The sequence below is a fragment of the Bubalus bubalis genome, chromosome 17 (genome assembly GCF_019923935.1).
Source record: "Bubalus bubalis isolate 160015118507 breed Murrah chromosome 17, NDDB_SH_1, whole genome shotgun sequence".
NCBI classification, from domain to species: domain Eukaryota; kingdom Metazoa; phylum Chordata; class Mammalia; order Artiodactyla; family Bovidae; genus Bubalus; species Bubalus bubalis.
The window spans coordinates 20,847,181-20,863,205 of NC_059173.1; the positions used below are offsets into that span (position 1 = coordinate 20,847,181).

A 16,025-nucleotide genomic window follows, 5' to 3' on the forward strand; every position below is an offset into this window, starting at 1 on the left:
CGCAAAGAGTCAGACACAACTGAGCGGCTGAACTGACTGACTGAATGAACGTAGGAAAAGCTGATGAAGAGGCAGAGAGATCTCAGTAAGCCAGAAAAACTTTGAGGGCAGCCCTGGTGTCCTCAGCTAACAGCAGCCAAGCAGGGTTGGGGTTGTCTCATGGGATGGAGTGGGCGGGAGGTATAGGTGGGCTAGTCAGGGAGGGTCAAGGTTTCAGCAGCTGTCCTGGTGTTAGGGACCCCAGGGACCATGAGGACACGGTCCCACTGGGAACACCCAAGGCTGCCATATTGGCCAAAGCTCATTTGACCCCCCTCCTCCCAGTGCCCATTTTTTTTAAAAATTATTTTTTGAATTTATTTTTGGTTGCACTAGATCTTTGTTGCTGCAGGTGAGCTTTCTCTAGCTGCAGCAGGTGTGAGCTACTCTTAGTCACGGTGTGCAGCTTCTCATTGTGGTGGCTTCTCTTGTGGAGCACAAGCTCTAGGCACGAGGGCTTCAGAAGTTGGGTGCACAGGTTTAGTTGCTCTGTGGAGGCACAGGGATCTTAGTTCTGGACCAGGGACCGAACCTGTGTCCCCTGCGTTAGCAGGCCGATTCCTACCCACTGCACCACTGGGTAGGTCCCAGTGCCCACCTTTGAGGGCTGTGTCGCCTTGGCTCAGGAGCGGTGGTCCATCCTCCCCGCCTTCGATGGCTTCATTCCCCTCCCTCTCCCCCAACAGCGGAGGAAAAGAAGAAGCTGGCAGAGGAAAAAGCCATGGAGATAGAGGAGCAGAACAAGATTATCGCGGTGGAGAAGACAGAGGCTGAGACCGCCCTGGCTGAGGTCATGCCCATCCTGGAGGCTGCCAAGCTGGAGCTGCAGAAGCTGGACAAGTCAGATGTGACTGAGATCAGGTAACGGCTGGCCATCCCCAAGTGTGCTTGGCCACCAGCGTCACCCCTGACAGCAACTATGACTTAATCATGGTTTGGCATTTCTGTGCTGCCTACTTTCCATGGTGGGGACTGTCATCCTCTTAATTTCCAGATGAGGGTCCTCAAGCCCAGAGAGGTGAGCTGACTTGCCCCAGTCAGTAGGTAGCCCAGCCCACTGGCCTTGAACCCTGGCCACTCATAGAAGTAGATTGGGTTCCAGAAGGGGCTGGTGGGAGAGGTGGAGCCTTGTAAATCAGTCCTCTTTAGGAGAACATGATTGGGTGTCTGTCCTGAAAGAGGCAAGGCCCTGGATGCGGGCCAGGTGTGCCAAAGGCTGAGAGCAGATGGGAGATGCCCTCATCTATTTCTAGACACATGATGGACTTTTAAGGTGGGGAGGGTGGTTTTTTTTTGGCTGCACTTGTGTGGATTGTAGGATCTTAGCTTCCCGACCAGGGATTGAACCTAGGCCCAGGCAGTGAGAGCACCAAACCTTAACCACTGGACTGCCAGGGAATTCCCAGGAGAGTGAGTCTTTATTGTGGCCCCCAGCCATTCTGCAAAGCCGTGTGTCAAATGACTCCAACCCCTGCAGCCAGAGGGCTCATTTGCTGTTCAGAAGGGGGGCCTGGTATGGCGTTTTCTTCCTTCCCACCATGGGGCACTGTCCTTAGGGTACTGTTAGTGGATCTCAGTGGTAAGTTTGGCAGCGCCAGTGAAGCCAGGAAGAAACAGCGTCCTGCCTGCCCCACCCCATTCCCTGTCTTTCTGCTGCATGGTCCCGCTCATGTATCCCTGTGTTAGGAGCCTCGGCTCTCTCCTCTCCTTGCTCACATCATGTCCTCATTTTCAGAAGAGGCGTTGTCCTTCTGGCTGCACGATCGGTGAGCGAGACTCCTGTTTCCAGGCTGGAAGCTGACCTGTGTTTCATGTGCCTGGTGGGATGGTGCTGCTTCTCTGAGCTCCTCTTTTCCTAAGGGCCACGTGGCGGCCCTTGTCCAAGGCTGTGCTCTGGTTGTTGGCTCTTGCCTGGAAAATCCCATGGACAGAGAGAGGAGCCTGGCAGGCTACAGTCCATGTGAAACACGTGGATTCAAACAGAACATTCAGCTCATTCCAGAGCAGGAAGCCCAAGTGACTCCTGGGCAGAGGGATGGGGTCATCTGGAGATGCTCTTGCTGTTAGCAAGAGATCCTGATTTCAGAGGTTTGCAGTGTGATTGCAACAAAGGTATATGGATGGATGTTTTATAATTCTGTTTATTTAGTTTTGGCTATGCTGGGTCTTTGTTGCTGCACATGGGCTTTCTCTATTTGTGGCAAGTGGGGGCCACTCTCTAGCTGTGGTGTGCAGGCTTCTTATTGTCATGGCTTCTCTTGTTGCAGAGCACGGACTGTAGGGCAAGCAGGCTTCAGTAGTTGCGACACATGGGCTCAGCAGTTGAAGCTCCTGGTCTCTAGAGCACAGGCTCAATAGTTGTGGTGCATGGGCTTAGTTCCTCAGTGACATGTGGGATCTTCCTGGACCAGGGATTGGACCCACAACACCTGTATCAGCAGATGGATTCTTTAACCACTGAGCCACCTAGGAAGCTCCAGTATGGCTGCTTTAAAACTGCAATAGCATGTGTTGGAAGTTTAGACTGAGTTGTGAGAGAGACTAAGAATATGTGCATTTTCAAGGGGAACATCCAACCACTGGTTATATGGATTTGGGGCTCTGCTTTGCTTGGTGGCTCAGATGGTAAAGAATCTGCCTCCCAATGCAGGAGACAGGTTTGATGCCTGAGTTAGGGAGATCCCCTGGAGAAGAAAATGGCAACCCACTCCAGTATTCTTGCCTGGGAAATCCCATGGACAGAGGAGCCTGGGGGACTGTAGTCCATGGGGTCACAAAGAGTTGGATACAACTTAGCGACTAAACATCAACAACAACAACAACTCAGGTCAGCAGCATAAAAACATTCTGAGAACAGAGTTGGGAAGGATCTTTGAGGGGGATTTATCTGGGAGGAGGAGAAGGTTGTGAATCCTCTCAACAATCCAAGGGGCTGGTGAGAAGGGGTTTCCATGGGACCACATGGAGAGCTTGATATGTGTCCCATGTGGTTAGACGGGGTGCCTGTATCACCCCTGAGATAGTAAAAGCAGCCTATGGCCTAAAAGGAATAATGTAGTTATTGTAACAGGTGATATGTTCACGCATGGCTTTGCTTCTTCCCAGCTGTGTGACCTTTGGCAAGTCACCTAGCCTCTCTGTGCTGGAGTTTCCTTATTTGTAAAATGCAGATGATAATCACTGTCCCCACAGCCTCAGGGTGGTTGAAAGTGAAAGTCACTCAGTCGTGTCCAACTCTGCGACTTCCAGGCCAGAATTCTGGAGTGGGTAGCCTTTCCCTCGGAGAAGGCACTGGCACCCCACTCCAGTACTCTTGCCTGGAAAATCCCATGGATGGAGGAGCCTGGTGGGCTGCAGTCCATGGGGTCGCAAAGAGTTGGACACGACTGAGCGACTTTACTTTCACTTCTCACTTTCATGCATTGGAGAAGGAAATGGCAACCCACTCCAGTGTTCTTGCCTGGAGAATCCCAGGGACGGGGGACCCTGGTGGGCTACCATTGCACAGAGTCGGACACGACTGAAGTGACGTAGCAGCAGCAGCAGCAGCCTTTCCCTTCTCCAGGAGATCTTCCCAAACCAGGGGTCGAACCCAGGTCTCCCGCATTGTGGGCAGATTCTTTATCAGATGAGCCACAAGGGAAGCCCAAGAATACTGAAGTGTGTAGCCTACCCCTTGTCCAGGGGATCTGCCTGACCTAGGAATCGAATTGGGGTCTTCTGCATTGCAGGCGGATTCTTTACCAACTGAGCTATCAGGAAAGCCCTGAAGTTCAGGGTAGGTATGAGGGTCCAAGGAGCTATTATGTAAAGCTCTCTCAGAACTGGGTTGAGCATGGGGTCAGTGCCACGTATACATCAGCTAGGTCCTGGTTCCAACATCAAAATGACATGCCATGAAAAGCCCCCTCTGACCTGCTCCTCATCAGCCTAGTTCCCCTCCCCCTACAGGACAGAGAACCATGGTATGATTATGTATATCTCATATACATTTCCCATATATCCATCCAGAGACGTGTTTGTTTTTTTTTCTTGGCCACATCCCACGACATGCAGGATCTTAGTTCCCTGACCAGGGATTGGACCTATGCCCCTTGCAGTGGAAGCTTGGAACCCTAGCCAACAGGACCACTAGGGAAGTCCCATCCAGAGAGGTTTTGCCCGTGCTCAAGGCAACCAGATGTGCCAGTGTCTCTTCAGTCCCTGATGTTGGGCTCTAAGGGTTGTAGAACAAGGGATACCCACATATTCTCTTTTCTTTCCTTTTAAAATATAATTGGTAATACACATCATTTTCTGCATCTTGGCTTTTTCCATTAAAAAGACACTTTGAAGATATTTTGCGTGTTGATGTATGGGAACCTCCTCATTACTTAACAGTAACCCATCACATACCCTTGGATGGCTGTTGCTGCTGCTGCTGCTGCTAAGCTGCTTCAGTTGTGTCTGACTCTGTGCGACCCCATAGACGGCAGCCCACCAGGGTCCCCCGTCCCTGGGATTCTCCAGGCAAGAACACTGGAGTGGGTTGCCATTTCCTTCTCCAATGCATGAAAGTGAGAAGTGAAAGTAAAGTTGCTCAGTTGTGTCCGACTCTTCGCGACCCCATGGACTGCAGCCCACCAGGCTCCTCCATCCATGGGATTTTCCAGGCAAGAGTACTGGAGTTGGGTGCCATTGCCTTCTCCGTGGATGGCTGTACTATCGTTTATTTAATCAGCCCCAATTTATGCATTTTTACCTTATTTCCAGTTTATTTTGCCTTTCCAAACAATGCGGCAAAGAATAATGCTTACTTCACTATGCCCAAGTCCACTGGAAGGATACATTTTCAGAGGTGGAATTGCTGGGTGCAAAGTTGTGTGTGTTTTTGTCTGTGAGTGCATGCTCAGTTGCTCAGTCATATCCGACTCTTTGCAACCCCATGAACTGTAGCCCTCCAGGCTCCTGTGTCCATGGGATTATCCCAGACAAGAATACTGGAGTGGGTTGCCATTCCCTCCTCTGGGTTTATGTCTATGCTGCTGCTTCTGCTAAGTCACTTCAGTCCTGTCCGACTGTGTGCGATCCCATGCTGTTGCTTAATGCGCTCCGCAGTTGTGGAACCGATTTGTACTCCCTCTGGCAGTACATGCGAGTGCCTGCTTTTTCATGGCCTCACCAACAGAGGGCACTACTAAGCACTTGGATTTTTGATTATTTATAGATGAACAATGATACTTGTCTAGTTCTAATGTGCATCTCCCTTATGATGAGAGAAGTTGCCTTTTTTTTAATAGGTGAAAAATGTGTGTAAGAGTCTGTGTAGTTCATTTTCTGTGAACGCTTTATGTGCTTTGCCTGTTGTTGAATTGTTTTTGTTGCTGTTGCTTTTTTTTTTTTGCTTCCCTTACCCTTTCCAGGGGCTTTTTATATTAATAGTGAGATTAGCTTTTTATGTGTGATGTGAGTTGCGAATAATTTTCCCAGTTTTCCATCAGCCAGTTGACTTTAAAAACAAAATTGTGTTTGATGTGGATCATTTTTAAAGTCTTTATTGAGTTCGTTACAATATTGCTTCTGTTTTCTGTTTTGGTTTCTTGGCCAAGAGGCATGTAGGCTCTAAGCTCCCTGACTAGGGGTCAAACCCCCACCTCCTGCATTGGAAGGCGAAGTCTTAACCACTGGACCACCAGGGGCGTCCCAGCCATTTGACTTTGTTTAGGTGGTTTGTGTGTGTGTTTGTGTTTGCTGTGTGTAAATTTTTATTTTTATGAGGTAGATTTTGGCGATATTTTATTTTGTGGCTTTTTGCCATGACCTCATATTTAAAAGGCCTTGCAACTGGAAGACTGTAAAGTAATCTCCCTGTGGTTTCATGCTATACTTTTATAGTTTAATTGTTTACCTTTAAATCTTTGATCTCTTTGGGATTTTTTCCTGGGATTTAATAAGTTTCGATCCAGATGACTACAATCTGGCTTTGTTTAGGCCATTTAGATGTTAAGGGTGATGAGCCAGCACTTAGGTCTTGATGATTCCCTAATCCTTTAATTCTTTAAATAGCACTTCCTCTCTATAATGCTCAATCCCCTTTGCAGAAATCATTAAATGTTAAGGCAGGGAGATTAGGAGTAATGAAGATTAGTAGTGGATGTTTCTCTGGAGTACAAAAGGCTCCCTTTGTTACTGGTCTGCAACTCTGCTTTTCTTCCTTTTCTTCATTCAGTACCATCGGGTGCCTACTGCCTGCCCACCCTGTGCTGGCATGGGGGCCGAGAGACAGTGAGCCAGCCTGGGGGCTCTTTACCACATGGAACCCACAGTCTGGGGGAGGCATGAGTATGCACATGGGAATCGCGTGAACAATAAAATTACCCAGGAAGAGGTCAGGGAGGCAGGGTTTGGGTTGCTATGACTGGATAATGGGGGACCCGATCTAGTCTGGGGGGTGAGTAGTCAGGGAAGGTGAACCCCAGGAAGTGATATTTAAATGGGACATGGGATGGAGGCTAGAGGGGGCTGAAAGGAGTGTGGCTTGAGGGAAAAGTAAAGACAGTGTCTGGGGTAGAGTGAAGGGAGGTGGAAAATAAAGCTTGTAATTGGTGTTCTCCTCCAGGGAAGGCAGCATGACTTCACCTCCATCTGTCTGTCGTCTGTCTCTCCCTAAGTTTCTTTCTTTCTTCTTTTTTAAAAAGATTTATTTATTTACTGGCTGTGCTGGGTCTTCCTTGGTGCACTTGGGCTTTCCCTAGTTGCGGTGAGCAGGGGCTGCTCTTCGTTGTCGTGTGTGGGCGTCTCATTGCAGTGGCTTCTCTTGTTGCGGAGCGCGGGCTCCAGAGCACGTGGGCTCAGTAGTTGCGGCTCCAGGGCTCAGTTGTTCTGAGGCATGGGGGATCTTCCCAGACCAGGGATCGAACTGGTGTCCCTTGCAATGCAAGGTGGATTCTTAACCACTGGACCATCAGGGAAGCCCACCCTAAGTTTCTGTTGTGGTAGAAGAAAAGAGTCCGATGAATCAGAAACACTTTCATTTCTCAGACTTGTGATCTTAACTTTTTTCCCTATTTTTATACCATTTTATCTAACTCATAAAACAGTGTTTGGTAACCTTACTATTGCAAACTCCTTGGTTATCTGGCACCACAACACCATGTTCTGGATAAACGAGGTTCCTGGGACCGGTTCATAAACTGACCCCAGAGAGCTTCCCTTTCATAGACTCAAAGGCTGTGGGGGCTCCAAGTTTCCGGTTCCGCTTTCCCGTTTTACAGATGAGAAAGCTGAGAACCTGGGACCAGTCCAAATGGCTCAGGACACTGCCCCGAGGCGCTTTCCCACTTGTGTCTGAAAACATCTCACTGACCCCCTCCTCCTTGGATTATTCAGAGAGCAGTGGCCCGGCCTGGTCTTCATCAGCCCCGAAGGGAACCTTTTAAAAACAGTTGACAGCATCCCCCGCTGTCGTAAGCGCCTAACGCCGCATAATTGAGCCTTTCCCTGGTGACTCAGGGCCATTACTTTAATGGTTGGGTTTTGTGCTGGAGCATTGCCCTGGCTTGTGTCTGTGCTGCGAGGGTGAGTGGGTGGGGGCCGGGAGGGGTGGGGGCATGGTTGCCGGGTTCAGAGTCTCCACGCTGCTGTGTGGCTCAGATTGTTCTTTCTCTGTGTCTCTCTCCCCCGACACCGGCCCTCCCTGCCCCCCTCCTCTGGGGCCTTCTGGCCTCTCCCCAGGCTGCTCCTTGCCCTTGGTGGGGAGTTCTTCATTTTCCAAATCCTTTCCTTTCCTTTTTCTTCATCATTTTCCTTCTGATTCTGTCTCCACGGCTTTGGTGCCTGCACGCCTCGTGTGACGTGTAGAGACATGGCCGGGCAGCGGGCAGCCGAGCGGGCCCCCTGGGTACCAGCAGTGTGCCACTCGTTCCTTCTTGGGTCTTCACGCTGCCGATGCTGCCTTGCATTCTCCCGATCCTTTTAGATTTCCCGTTCGCTGGAGGGCCGAGGCTGCTGGACCTGTAAGTGTCAGAGCAGCCGAGTGATGGTCTAGCTTTGTCAAAGCCAGATAACAATTTCCACAGCCTGAAGGAGCCCAGGCTGCGGGGACCTCGGACCCCACGGGCTGTGTAGACACAGGCAGGCCATCCAAGCACTGGAGCCCCATTTCTTCATCTGGTAAATGGAAAATAGGTTGATGATGATCATGACAATAATGACTCTACCACTTAGAGTCTGAGGAGTCACCCCAGGGTGTAATTAAAAACACAGATTCTCAGGCTCCACCCTGCCCTGCTGATTCAGGGGCAGCCTGGGTTTGCATTGAATGATGCCCTGCTGTGTTCCTGGTGCCCGGTCTGAATCTAGGACCCTGAACTGGCACCTGATGGAGATTGAGTCCTGCCCTTGGAAAAGCTCATCCCCAGGAACCCAAGTGGGTGTTGGGATGTGATCCCCTTTGCCTCCATGCAGTATTACCTCCAAGAGACGGTTCTGCATCGAGCCATTTTTTTCTGGAACCTTCCTTAGGGCCAGATCCTGGCCAGATCCTGCGTCCGATCCTCATACGTGTCTGTTTCTCCCCCAGGTCCTTTGCTAAGCCCCCGAAGCAGGTGCAGACGGTCTGCGAATGCATCCTCATCATGAAAGGCTACAAAGAACTCAACTGGAAAACCGCCAAAGGCATGATGTCCGACCCCAACTTCCTGAGGTCTCTGATGGAAATCGACTTTGATTCCATTACCCAGAGCCAAGTTAAGAACATCAGAGGTGAGCACAGATGGATGGAGGGGACAGCCAGGCTGGTTCTCAATCTGGTGGTTCAGTCTTTGGGGCAGGGAGGCAGGGTGAGGAGGGGGCTTGTCACAGGCACACCCTCCCGTGGTGGCCAAATGGTGTTGCCGTGGCTGTGCCGATGGAAGAACGGGAATGATTGTCCCTAGAGGAAGATGGCGGCATAGTTGCATGAAGCAGAGGGTGGTGGCTGGATGGGCAGTGACAGCGGATGCCCCATGAATGTGTAATTCAGCAACAGCTCTAGTTCTCCCTAGCAGGAAACACAGCTGTCTTCCGGAGTCCACTCTACCTTGTCTTCTGTGCTTCTTATCTGATGGGCATAGTGGTGCCAAGAATCGGTCTAATGGGCAAAGGACTGGAATAGACATTTCTCCAAAAGAGATAGACAGATGGCCAAAAAGCATATGAAACTACACTTAATGCTGGTCACTAGGAAAATGCACATCAAACCACAATGAGGTAGCATTCAGAGCCACTCAGATGGTGTAATTTAAACAAAACCACACAAAACAGCAAGTGTTGGGGAGGATGTGGAGAACTTGCAACCCTTTTACGTTGCTGGCAGAAACATAAAATCTTGTGGAAAACAGTTTGGCAGTTCCTCAGAGGGTTAATCATAGAATTACCATGTGTCCCAACCATTTCACTCCTATGTATATACCCAAAAGAATAGAAAATACATATTCAAGCAGAAGCTTATGTGCAGTGTCCCTGACAGCATTACTGACAATAGCCGAAAGGTGGAGACAACCCTCGTGTCTATCAGCAGATGAATGGATAACAAGAACAAAAATATCCACACAGTGGAATATTATTTGGTCATAAAAAAGAATAAGCTTCATTTATGTTTTAGCTGCCATATGCTACAACACAGATGAACCTCAAACACGTGATGCCGAGTGAAAGAAGTCAGGCACAAAAGGTCACGTGTTGTAACTCCATTTATATGAAATATCCATAGGCGAATCCATAGGGACAGAAAGCAGATCAATGCTTGCCAGTGTCTGGGGAGGGGAAGTGGGTTGTGATTGCTGAATAGCTGTGAAGTTTCCCTTTGAGATGATGAGAATGTCTTGCAACTAGGTGGAGATGAGGCCTGCAGAATCTTGTGACTCTACTAAATGCCACTGACGTGTATACACTTTAACATGGTTCATTTTATGTTATGTGAATTTCAGCTCAATTAGGCAAAATGGATATTCAGGGGAGAAAAACAAAGAACTGGTCTAACTTTGACTACTCTGCTTGTGCCTCTTGCCTGTATGATGTCTTCTGCAGGTCCCTGAGGGGTGGGCGAGGAGGACGAGCCAGCACCACCCACCCCATTCCCTTCTTTTCAGTTACAGAAGCCACACAGTTCCTGCTAAGCCTGACTCCTGATCCACCCCCAGAGCTTAGCCAGTGGGAATGATGTTAGTCTTCGTTCAGGCATATACACATGTGTGTCACTGTTTATCATGATGGCTTATTCAGAACTTTATCATCAGTACAGAACTTTATCATCAGCCACTTAAAAACAAAGCTAATTAAAACCGGAAGGATAACAACTACAGAAACCCAAGGGGCTCCCTTTACCCGATCCTTGGATGGGTTTCCATTTAGGTGAATTTGCTTCCAGAGTAAGAGGGCAGGTGGAGGTGATGGTGCCCCCATGATGACAGTTAAATGAACCCCAGTTAACTGCCAGCTCTGAGCCACCTTGGTGCCCAGCTGGGAGTCCTCGCTGGTGCCTTGGGTCTCCAGGGCCTTCCGGGTGTCACACAGAGTGCCTGTGTCACAGGATGCCCTGGGTGGCAGTAACCTGTGCCCCCTACTCACATCTTAAACAGCCACTCACAAAGAACTCATTTAAGGTTGGATCCCCCTGTTATCTGTGGGAGAGCTCTCCAATCCCTCTCACAGGATTACCGGGAGTAAGGAACTAGTTACACTTGCTTTGTCCATAGGTAGCTTATTTCTCATTTTATTTTCCTGAGACAAAGCTCATTGCTCAGTGAGATCATTGCATCTTTGACCTTTAGGCCTCTTGAAGACCCTCAATACCACGACCGAGGAAATGGAAGCCGTGAGCAAGGCAGGCCTGGGGATGCTGAAGTTTGTTGAAGCTGTGATGGGTTACTGTGATGTTTTTAAAGAAATCAAACCCAAAAGAGACAAGGTACTGCCCATCTGTAAGCCCTGCTCACTTCTGCTAAGAGATAATTTTGCAGTCAGAATGAACGTGTCCACAGCTTTACTGGAAAAATTCTGGCAAGGTTCTCATTTTAAACCACATAAACATTTTTCCCAAAGTACATACAGCTCTCATTTAGATGTCATGTGAACTGACAGAGCCAAAGGCTGAAAGATTTTTTTTAACTTTTAATTTTATATTGGAGTGTAGCTAATTAACAATGTGTGATAGTTTCAGGTGGACAGCGAAGGGATTCAGCCATATGTATACATGTACCCATTCTCCCCCAGACTTCTCTCCCATATAACACTGTGAAAGATTTTTGAATAAAAGAGGGTGAAAACCATTCTTGAGGGAAGGCTAATGCAGGGTTTCTCATCCTTGGCACTATTGCCATTTTGGATTGAATCTTTTTTTGTTTTGTGGAGCTGTCCTGGGCATTGTAGGATGTTGAACAGCATCCCTGGCCTCTACCCACTAGATGCCCCCAAGTTTCAACAACCAGAAATGTCTCCAGACATTGCCATGTGTCCCTTGGGGGAGGCAAAATAAGTCCCTGTTGAGAACCACTGGGTCAAAGTAACATACAGAAGACACAACACAAAGAGAATTGGATAAGGTTGATTCCATCATTTTGAGACGTGTTTGTACTTATTTATTTTTGGCTGTGTAGGATCTTAGTTGTGGCATGCAGGTTTTTCTCGGATTGTGGCTCAGTAATGGCAGCACTCCAGCTTAGTTGCCCCAAGGCATGTGGGATCTTAGTTACCCTACCAGGGATCGAACCCATGTCCCCTGCATTGGAAGGTGGATTCTTAACCACGGAACCACCAGGGAATGCCCGAGACATATTTTGACATTGCGTTTTAACTCAGGATTTTGTCACTCAGAAAACTTAGAAGCCGTAATAGGACTGGTAGTATCTTCAATGCAGGGCTTCACTGGTGGCTCAGTGGTAAAGAATTTGCCTGCAATGCAGGAGACGCCAGAGATGAAGCTTCCATCTCTGAGTCAGGAAGATCCCTGGAGGAGGAAATGGCAACCCACTCAAGTATTCTTGATGGGAAAATCCCACGGACAGAGGAGCCTGGTGGGCTACAGTCCACTGGGGTCACAAAAGAGTTGGATACGATTGATGTTACTGAACACACACACACAAACACACACACAGTCTTCAATGATTTTTTTTGAGTTTTGGACTTAGAGTCACAGGGTCCTCTTACTGGGACCTTAATTCACATGAAAATTAAGTTGTCTGCTAACTCAGTACAGGACATCTTTTTTCTAATGTGATGTGGGATTTTGCATTAAACCATTGAAAAGGTTCCTAAGAGGAGAAGCCACGTGCCTTGCTATGGGTGGCCCCAGAGGATAGGGACAATGATAGAAATGCAGGTGGAGTTCAGTGGTTAAGACTCAGTGCTTTCACTGCCGTGGGCCTGGGTTCAGTTCCTGGTCGGGGAACTAAGAACCCACAAGCTGCATGGCACGGTCAAAAAAAAAAAAAAAGAAATGCAGGTGGACATAAGCCAGGTGTGAGACTGTTTTATCCCCACCTCACAACTATCCTTTTGCCTACTGTTTTGGAAATTGTCTTCACTTAGGTGGCCAGGCTGGAGCGGAATTTTTTCCTTACCAAACGTGAGCTGGAGAAGATCCAGAATGAGCTGGCAGCGATCCAGAGGGAACTGGAAGCTCTGGGGGCCAAATATGAGGCGGCCATACTGGAGAAGCAGAAGCTGCAAGAGGAAGCCGAGATCATGGAGAGACGGCTGATTGCGGCCGACAAGCTCATCTCGGGGTTGGGCTCAGAGAATGTCAGGTCAGCCTGAGTAATGGGCCCTCCTGCTAAGTGGCTCTAGGCCACACTTTGAGGGGATTTTAAAAAATTAATATTTATTTGTTTGTTTCTTGGTTGCACTGGGTCTTAGTTGTGGTATGTGGGATCCAATTCCCTCACCAGGGATCGACCCAAGGCCCCCTGCATTGCGAGCATGGAGTCTTAACCACTGGACCACCAGGGAAAGTCTGAAAACCTTGTGGTTTGTGAGTGAACATCAGCAACAGAATTTCTCGCCATATGGAATCTTTATTCCACACTGCATTTTGTGCTGAAAACCATGTGAAAAAGTTCTGATTTTACTATTATCATGTCTAAGATGGATAATGCCTGTTTTATAGATTCTTTTTCTTTAATTAAGATTTTTTTGATGTTTAAAGTCTTGATTGAATTTGTTACAATATTGCTTCTATTTTATGTTTTGGTATTTTGGCCATGAGGCATGTAGGATCCTTGTTCCCTGACCAGGGATTGAACCTTCTTGAAAGTCAAGGAGGTTGACTTTCTGCAACCTTCTGCAACTTACTGCACCACCAGGGAAGTCTCCTCTCTCTTTCTCTCTCTCTCTCTCTCTATATATATATATAATATAAAAATTTAAAAATTTTAAAAATTAGGTCTCAGAAGGCACTGGCACCCCACTCCAGTACTCTTGCCTGGAAAATCCCATGGATGGAGGAGCCTGGTGGGCTGCAGTCCACAGGGTCGCTAAGAGTCAGACACGACTGAGCAACTTCACTTTCACTTTTCACTTTCATGCATTGGAGAAGGAAATGGCAACCCACTCCAGTGTCCCTGCCTGGAGAATCCCAGGGACGGCGGAGCCTGGTGGGCTGCTGTCTATGGGGTCGCACAGAGTCAGACACGACTGAAGTGACTTAGCAGCAGTGTTACTGCATGACTGTTAAGGAGAGGCAATGCAGCGGTGGAGACAGGGAGAAGCTGTACCCTGGAGCCTGGCAATGTTTGTTTCTTTTTTTAAATTTTAATTGGAGGCTAATTACTTTACAATATTGTAGCAGGTTTTGCCATACATTGACATGAATCAGCCATGGGTATACATATGTTTCCCATCCTGAACCCCCCTCCCACCTCCCTCCTCATCCCATCCTTCAGGGTCATCCCAGTGCACCAGCCCTGAGCACCCTGCTTCATGCATCAAACCTGGACTGGTGATCTGTTTCACATATGATAATATACATGTTTTAATGCTATTCTCTCAAATCATCCCACCCTTGCCTTCTCCCACAGAGTCCAAAAGACTGTTCTATACATCTGTGTCTCTTTTGCTGTCTCGCATACAGGGTTATCATTACCATCTTTCTAAATTCCATATATATGCGTTAGTATACTGTATTGGTGTTTTTCTTTCTGACTTACTTCACTCTGTATAATAGGCTCCAGTTTCATCCACCTCATTAGTACTGATTCAAATGTGTTCTTTTTAATGGCTGAGTAATATTCCATTGCATATATGTACCACAGCTTTCTTATCCATTCGTCTGCCGATGGACATCCAGGTTGCTTCCATGTTCTGGCTATTATAAACAGTGCTTCGATGAATGTTGGGGTTCACGTGTCTCTTTCAATTCTGGTTTTCTCGGTGTGTATGCCCAGTAGTGGGATTGCTGGGTTATATGGCAGTTCTATTTCCAGTTTTTTAAAGAATCTCCACACTGAACAGAATGTTTGTTTCTCGATGACCTTTAACCCCAAGTCCCTTCTGGACCTGTCTGGAGGAGGACCTTCTCTGTTGCTGGCACCCCTTGTGGCTGGTTCACTCCTGACCTTCACTTTTAAGCAGGTGGAGATGTTTGATGCTTACGGGCAAGAGGATCACTGGGCCATAGATGGTCCACTGGACGTGATGCAGTTTCTAAACTGAAACCTGTAAAAATGTATGGAAAATGCTGGAAAATATTGTTTGCTTGTGGGAAACAAACCATTTTCAATATGTCTAAAATCTAGAAGGGCTTCCCTGGTGGTTTAGTGGCTAAGGCTCCATGCTCCCAATGCAGGGGGCCCGGGTTCCACCCCACATAGCTTCCTGTGTAGCTCAGTCGGTAAAGCATCTGCTGGCAATGTGGGAGACCTGGGTTCAATTCCTGGGTCGGGAAGTTCCTCTAGAGAAAGAAATGGCAACCCACTCCAGTATTCTTGCCTGGAGAATCCCAGGGACAGAGGAGCCTGGCAGGCTACAGTCCATGGGATCGCAAGAGTTGGACACGACTAGGTGCTTTCTTTCTTTTGGGTTCCATCCCTGGTCAGGGAACTAGATCCCACATGCCGCTAACTGAAGAGTTTCCCATGCCCCACCAGATCCCATGGCCTGATGAAGATCGGGAAGACCCCATGTGCTGCAATGAAGACCTGGCACAGCCAAATAAACACTAACTTTGGCCGCTTACCAGAAGAGGCCAAATGAAACACCTGCTTTCTTTTTTCTTGGTCAGAATTTTGTCACCCAGTAGGATAGGGGCTCATGCTCTGCTGGCATGTTTATAAGCTATTAGTTAGGCGTTTGGAAACAATTCAATTACAACTTAACGCATATCTTTGAGACCAAATGTATCCCCCAAACATTTATCGAGGCCCCGGTTAGATGCTGGGTTCTGCCGAGCACCTGGGATTGAACAAAGCATTTGAAAACATTGGGTTCGCTAGGTGGGGAACTGGCAAAGTGAGCCAATGGTCTCTGTTCTCAACAAGAAAAGAGTATCTCAGGAAACGTTTCCTTCTGGCGAGCCCCCTCCCGGCCATAAGTCAGGCTGGTTCTTCTAGAAGGTTCCTGGGTTGTGCCGGAAGGTGCTGACTCAGGGCAGCCCCTGCCTCCCGTCTCCTGTGCCAGGTGGCTGAACGATTTGGATGAGCTGATGCACCGGCGGGTGAAGTTGTTGGGCGACTGCCTGCTGTGCGCAGCCTTCCTGAGCTATGAGGGCGCCTTCACGTGGGAATTCCGGGATGAGATGGTCAACCAGGTGTGGCAAAACGACGTCCTGGAGCGGGGGATACCCCTGAGCCAGCCCTTCCGACTGGAGAACCTGCTCACCGACGACGTGGAGATCAGCAGGTGAGGGCGACCCCGAGCTGGGAGGACCAGGGGCGCCTCGGGGCAGCGTGCAGAGCTGGCGGCGTGCCTGCCTAACCCACCTTCACAGAGACTGCAGGGAGCAGCTGAGCGCCCAGCTTCCCCGATTTGGATGC

General features: G+C 48.6%; 1 protein-coding gene across 1 annotated transcript in view; it reads left to right on the forward strand.

The window, feature by feature from the left end:
• The window catches only part of DNAH10 (dynein axonemal heavy chain 10), a 161,409-nt gene that overhangs the window by 120,340 nt on the left and 25,044 nt on the right, over positions 1 to 16,025 (forward strand). The window contains exons 57-61 of the mRNA XM_006056319.4: positions 726 to 900; positions 8,600 to 8,781; positions 10,830 to 10,966; positions 12,586 to 12,803; positions 15,670 to 15,891. Of these exons, the coding sequence (XP_006056381.4) occupies positions 726 to 900; positions 8,600 to 8,781; positions 10,830 to 10,966; positions 12,586 to 12,803; positions 15,670 to 15,891 (934 nt within the window). The remainder of the gene's footprint in view (positions 1 to 725; positions 901 to 8,599; positions 8,782 to 10,829; positions 10,967 to 12,585; positions 12,804 to 15,669; positions 15,892 to 16,025) is intronic.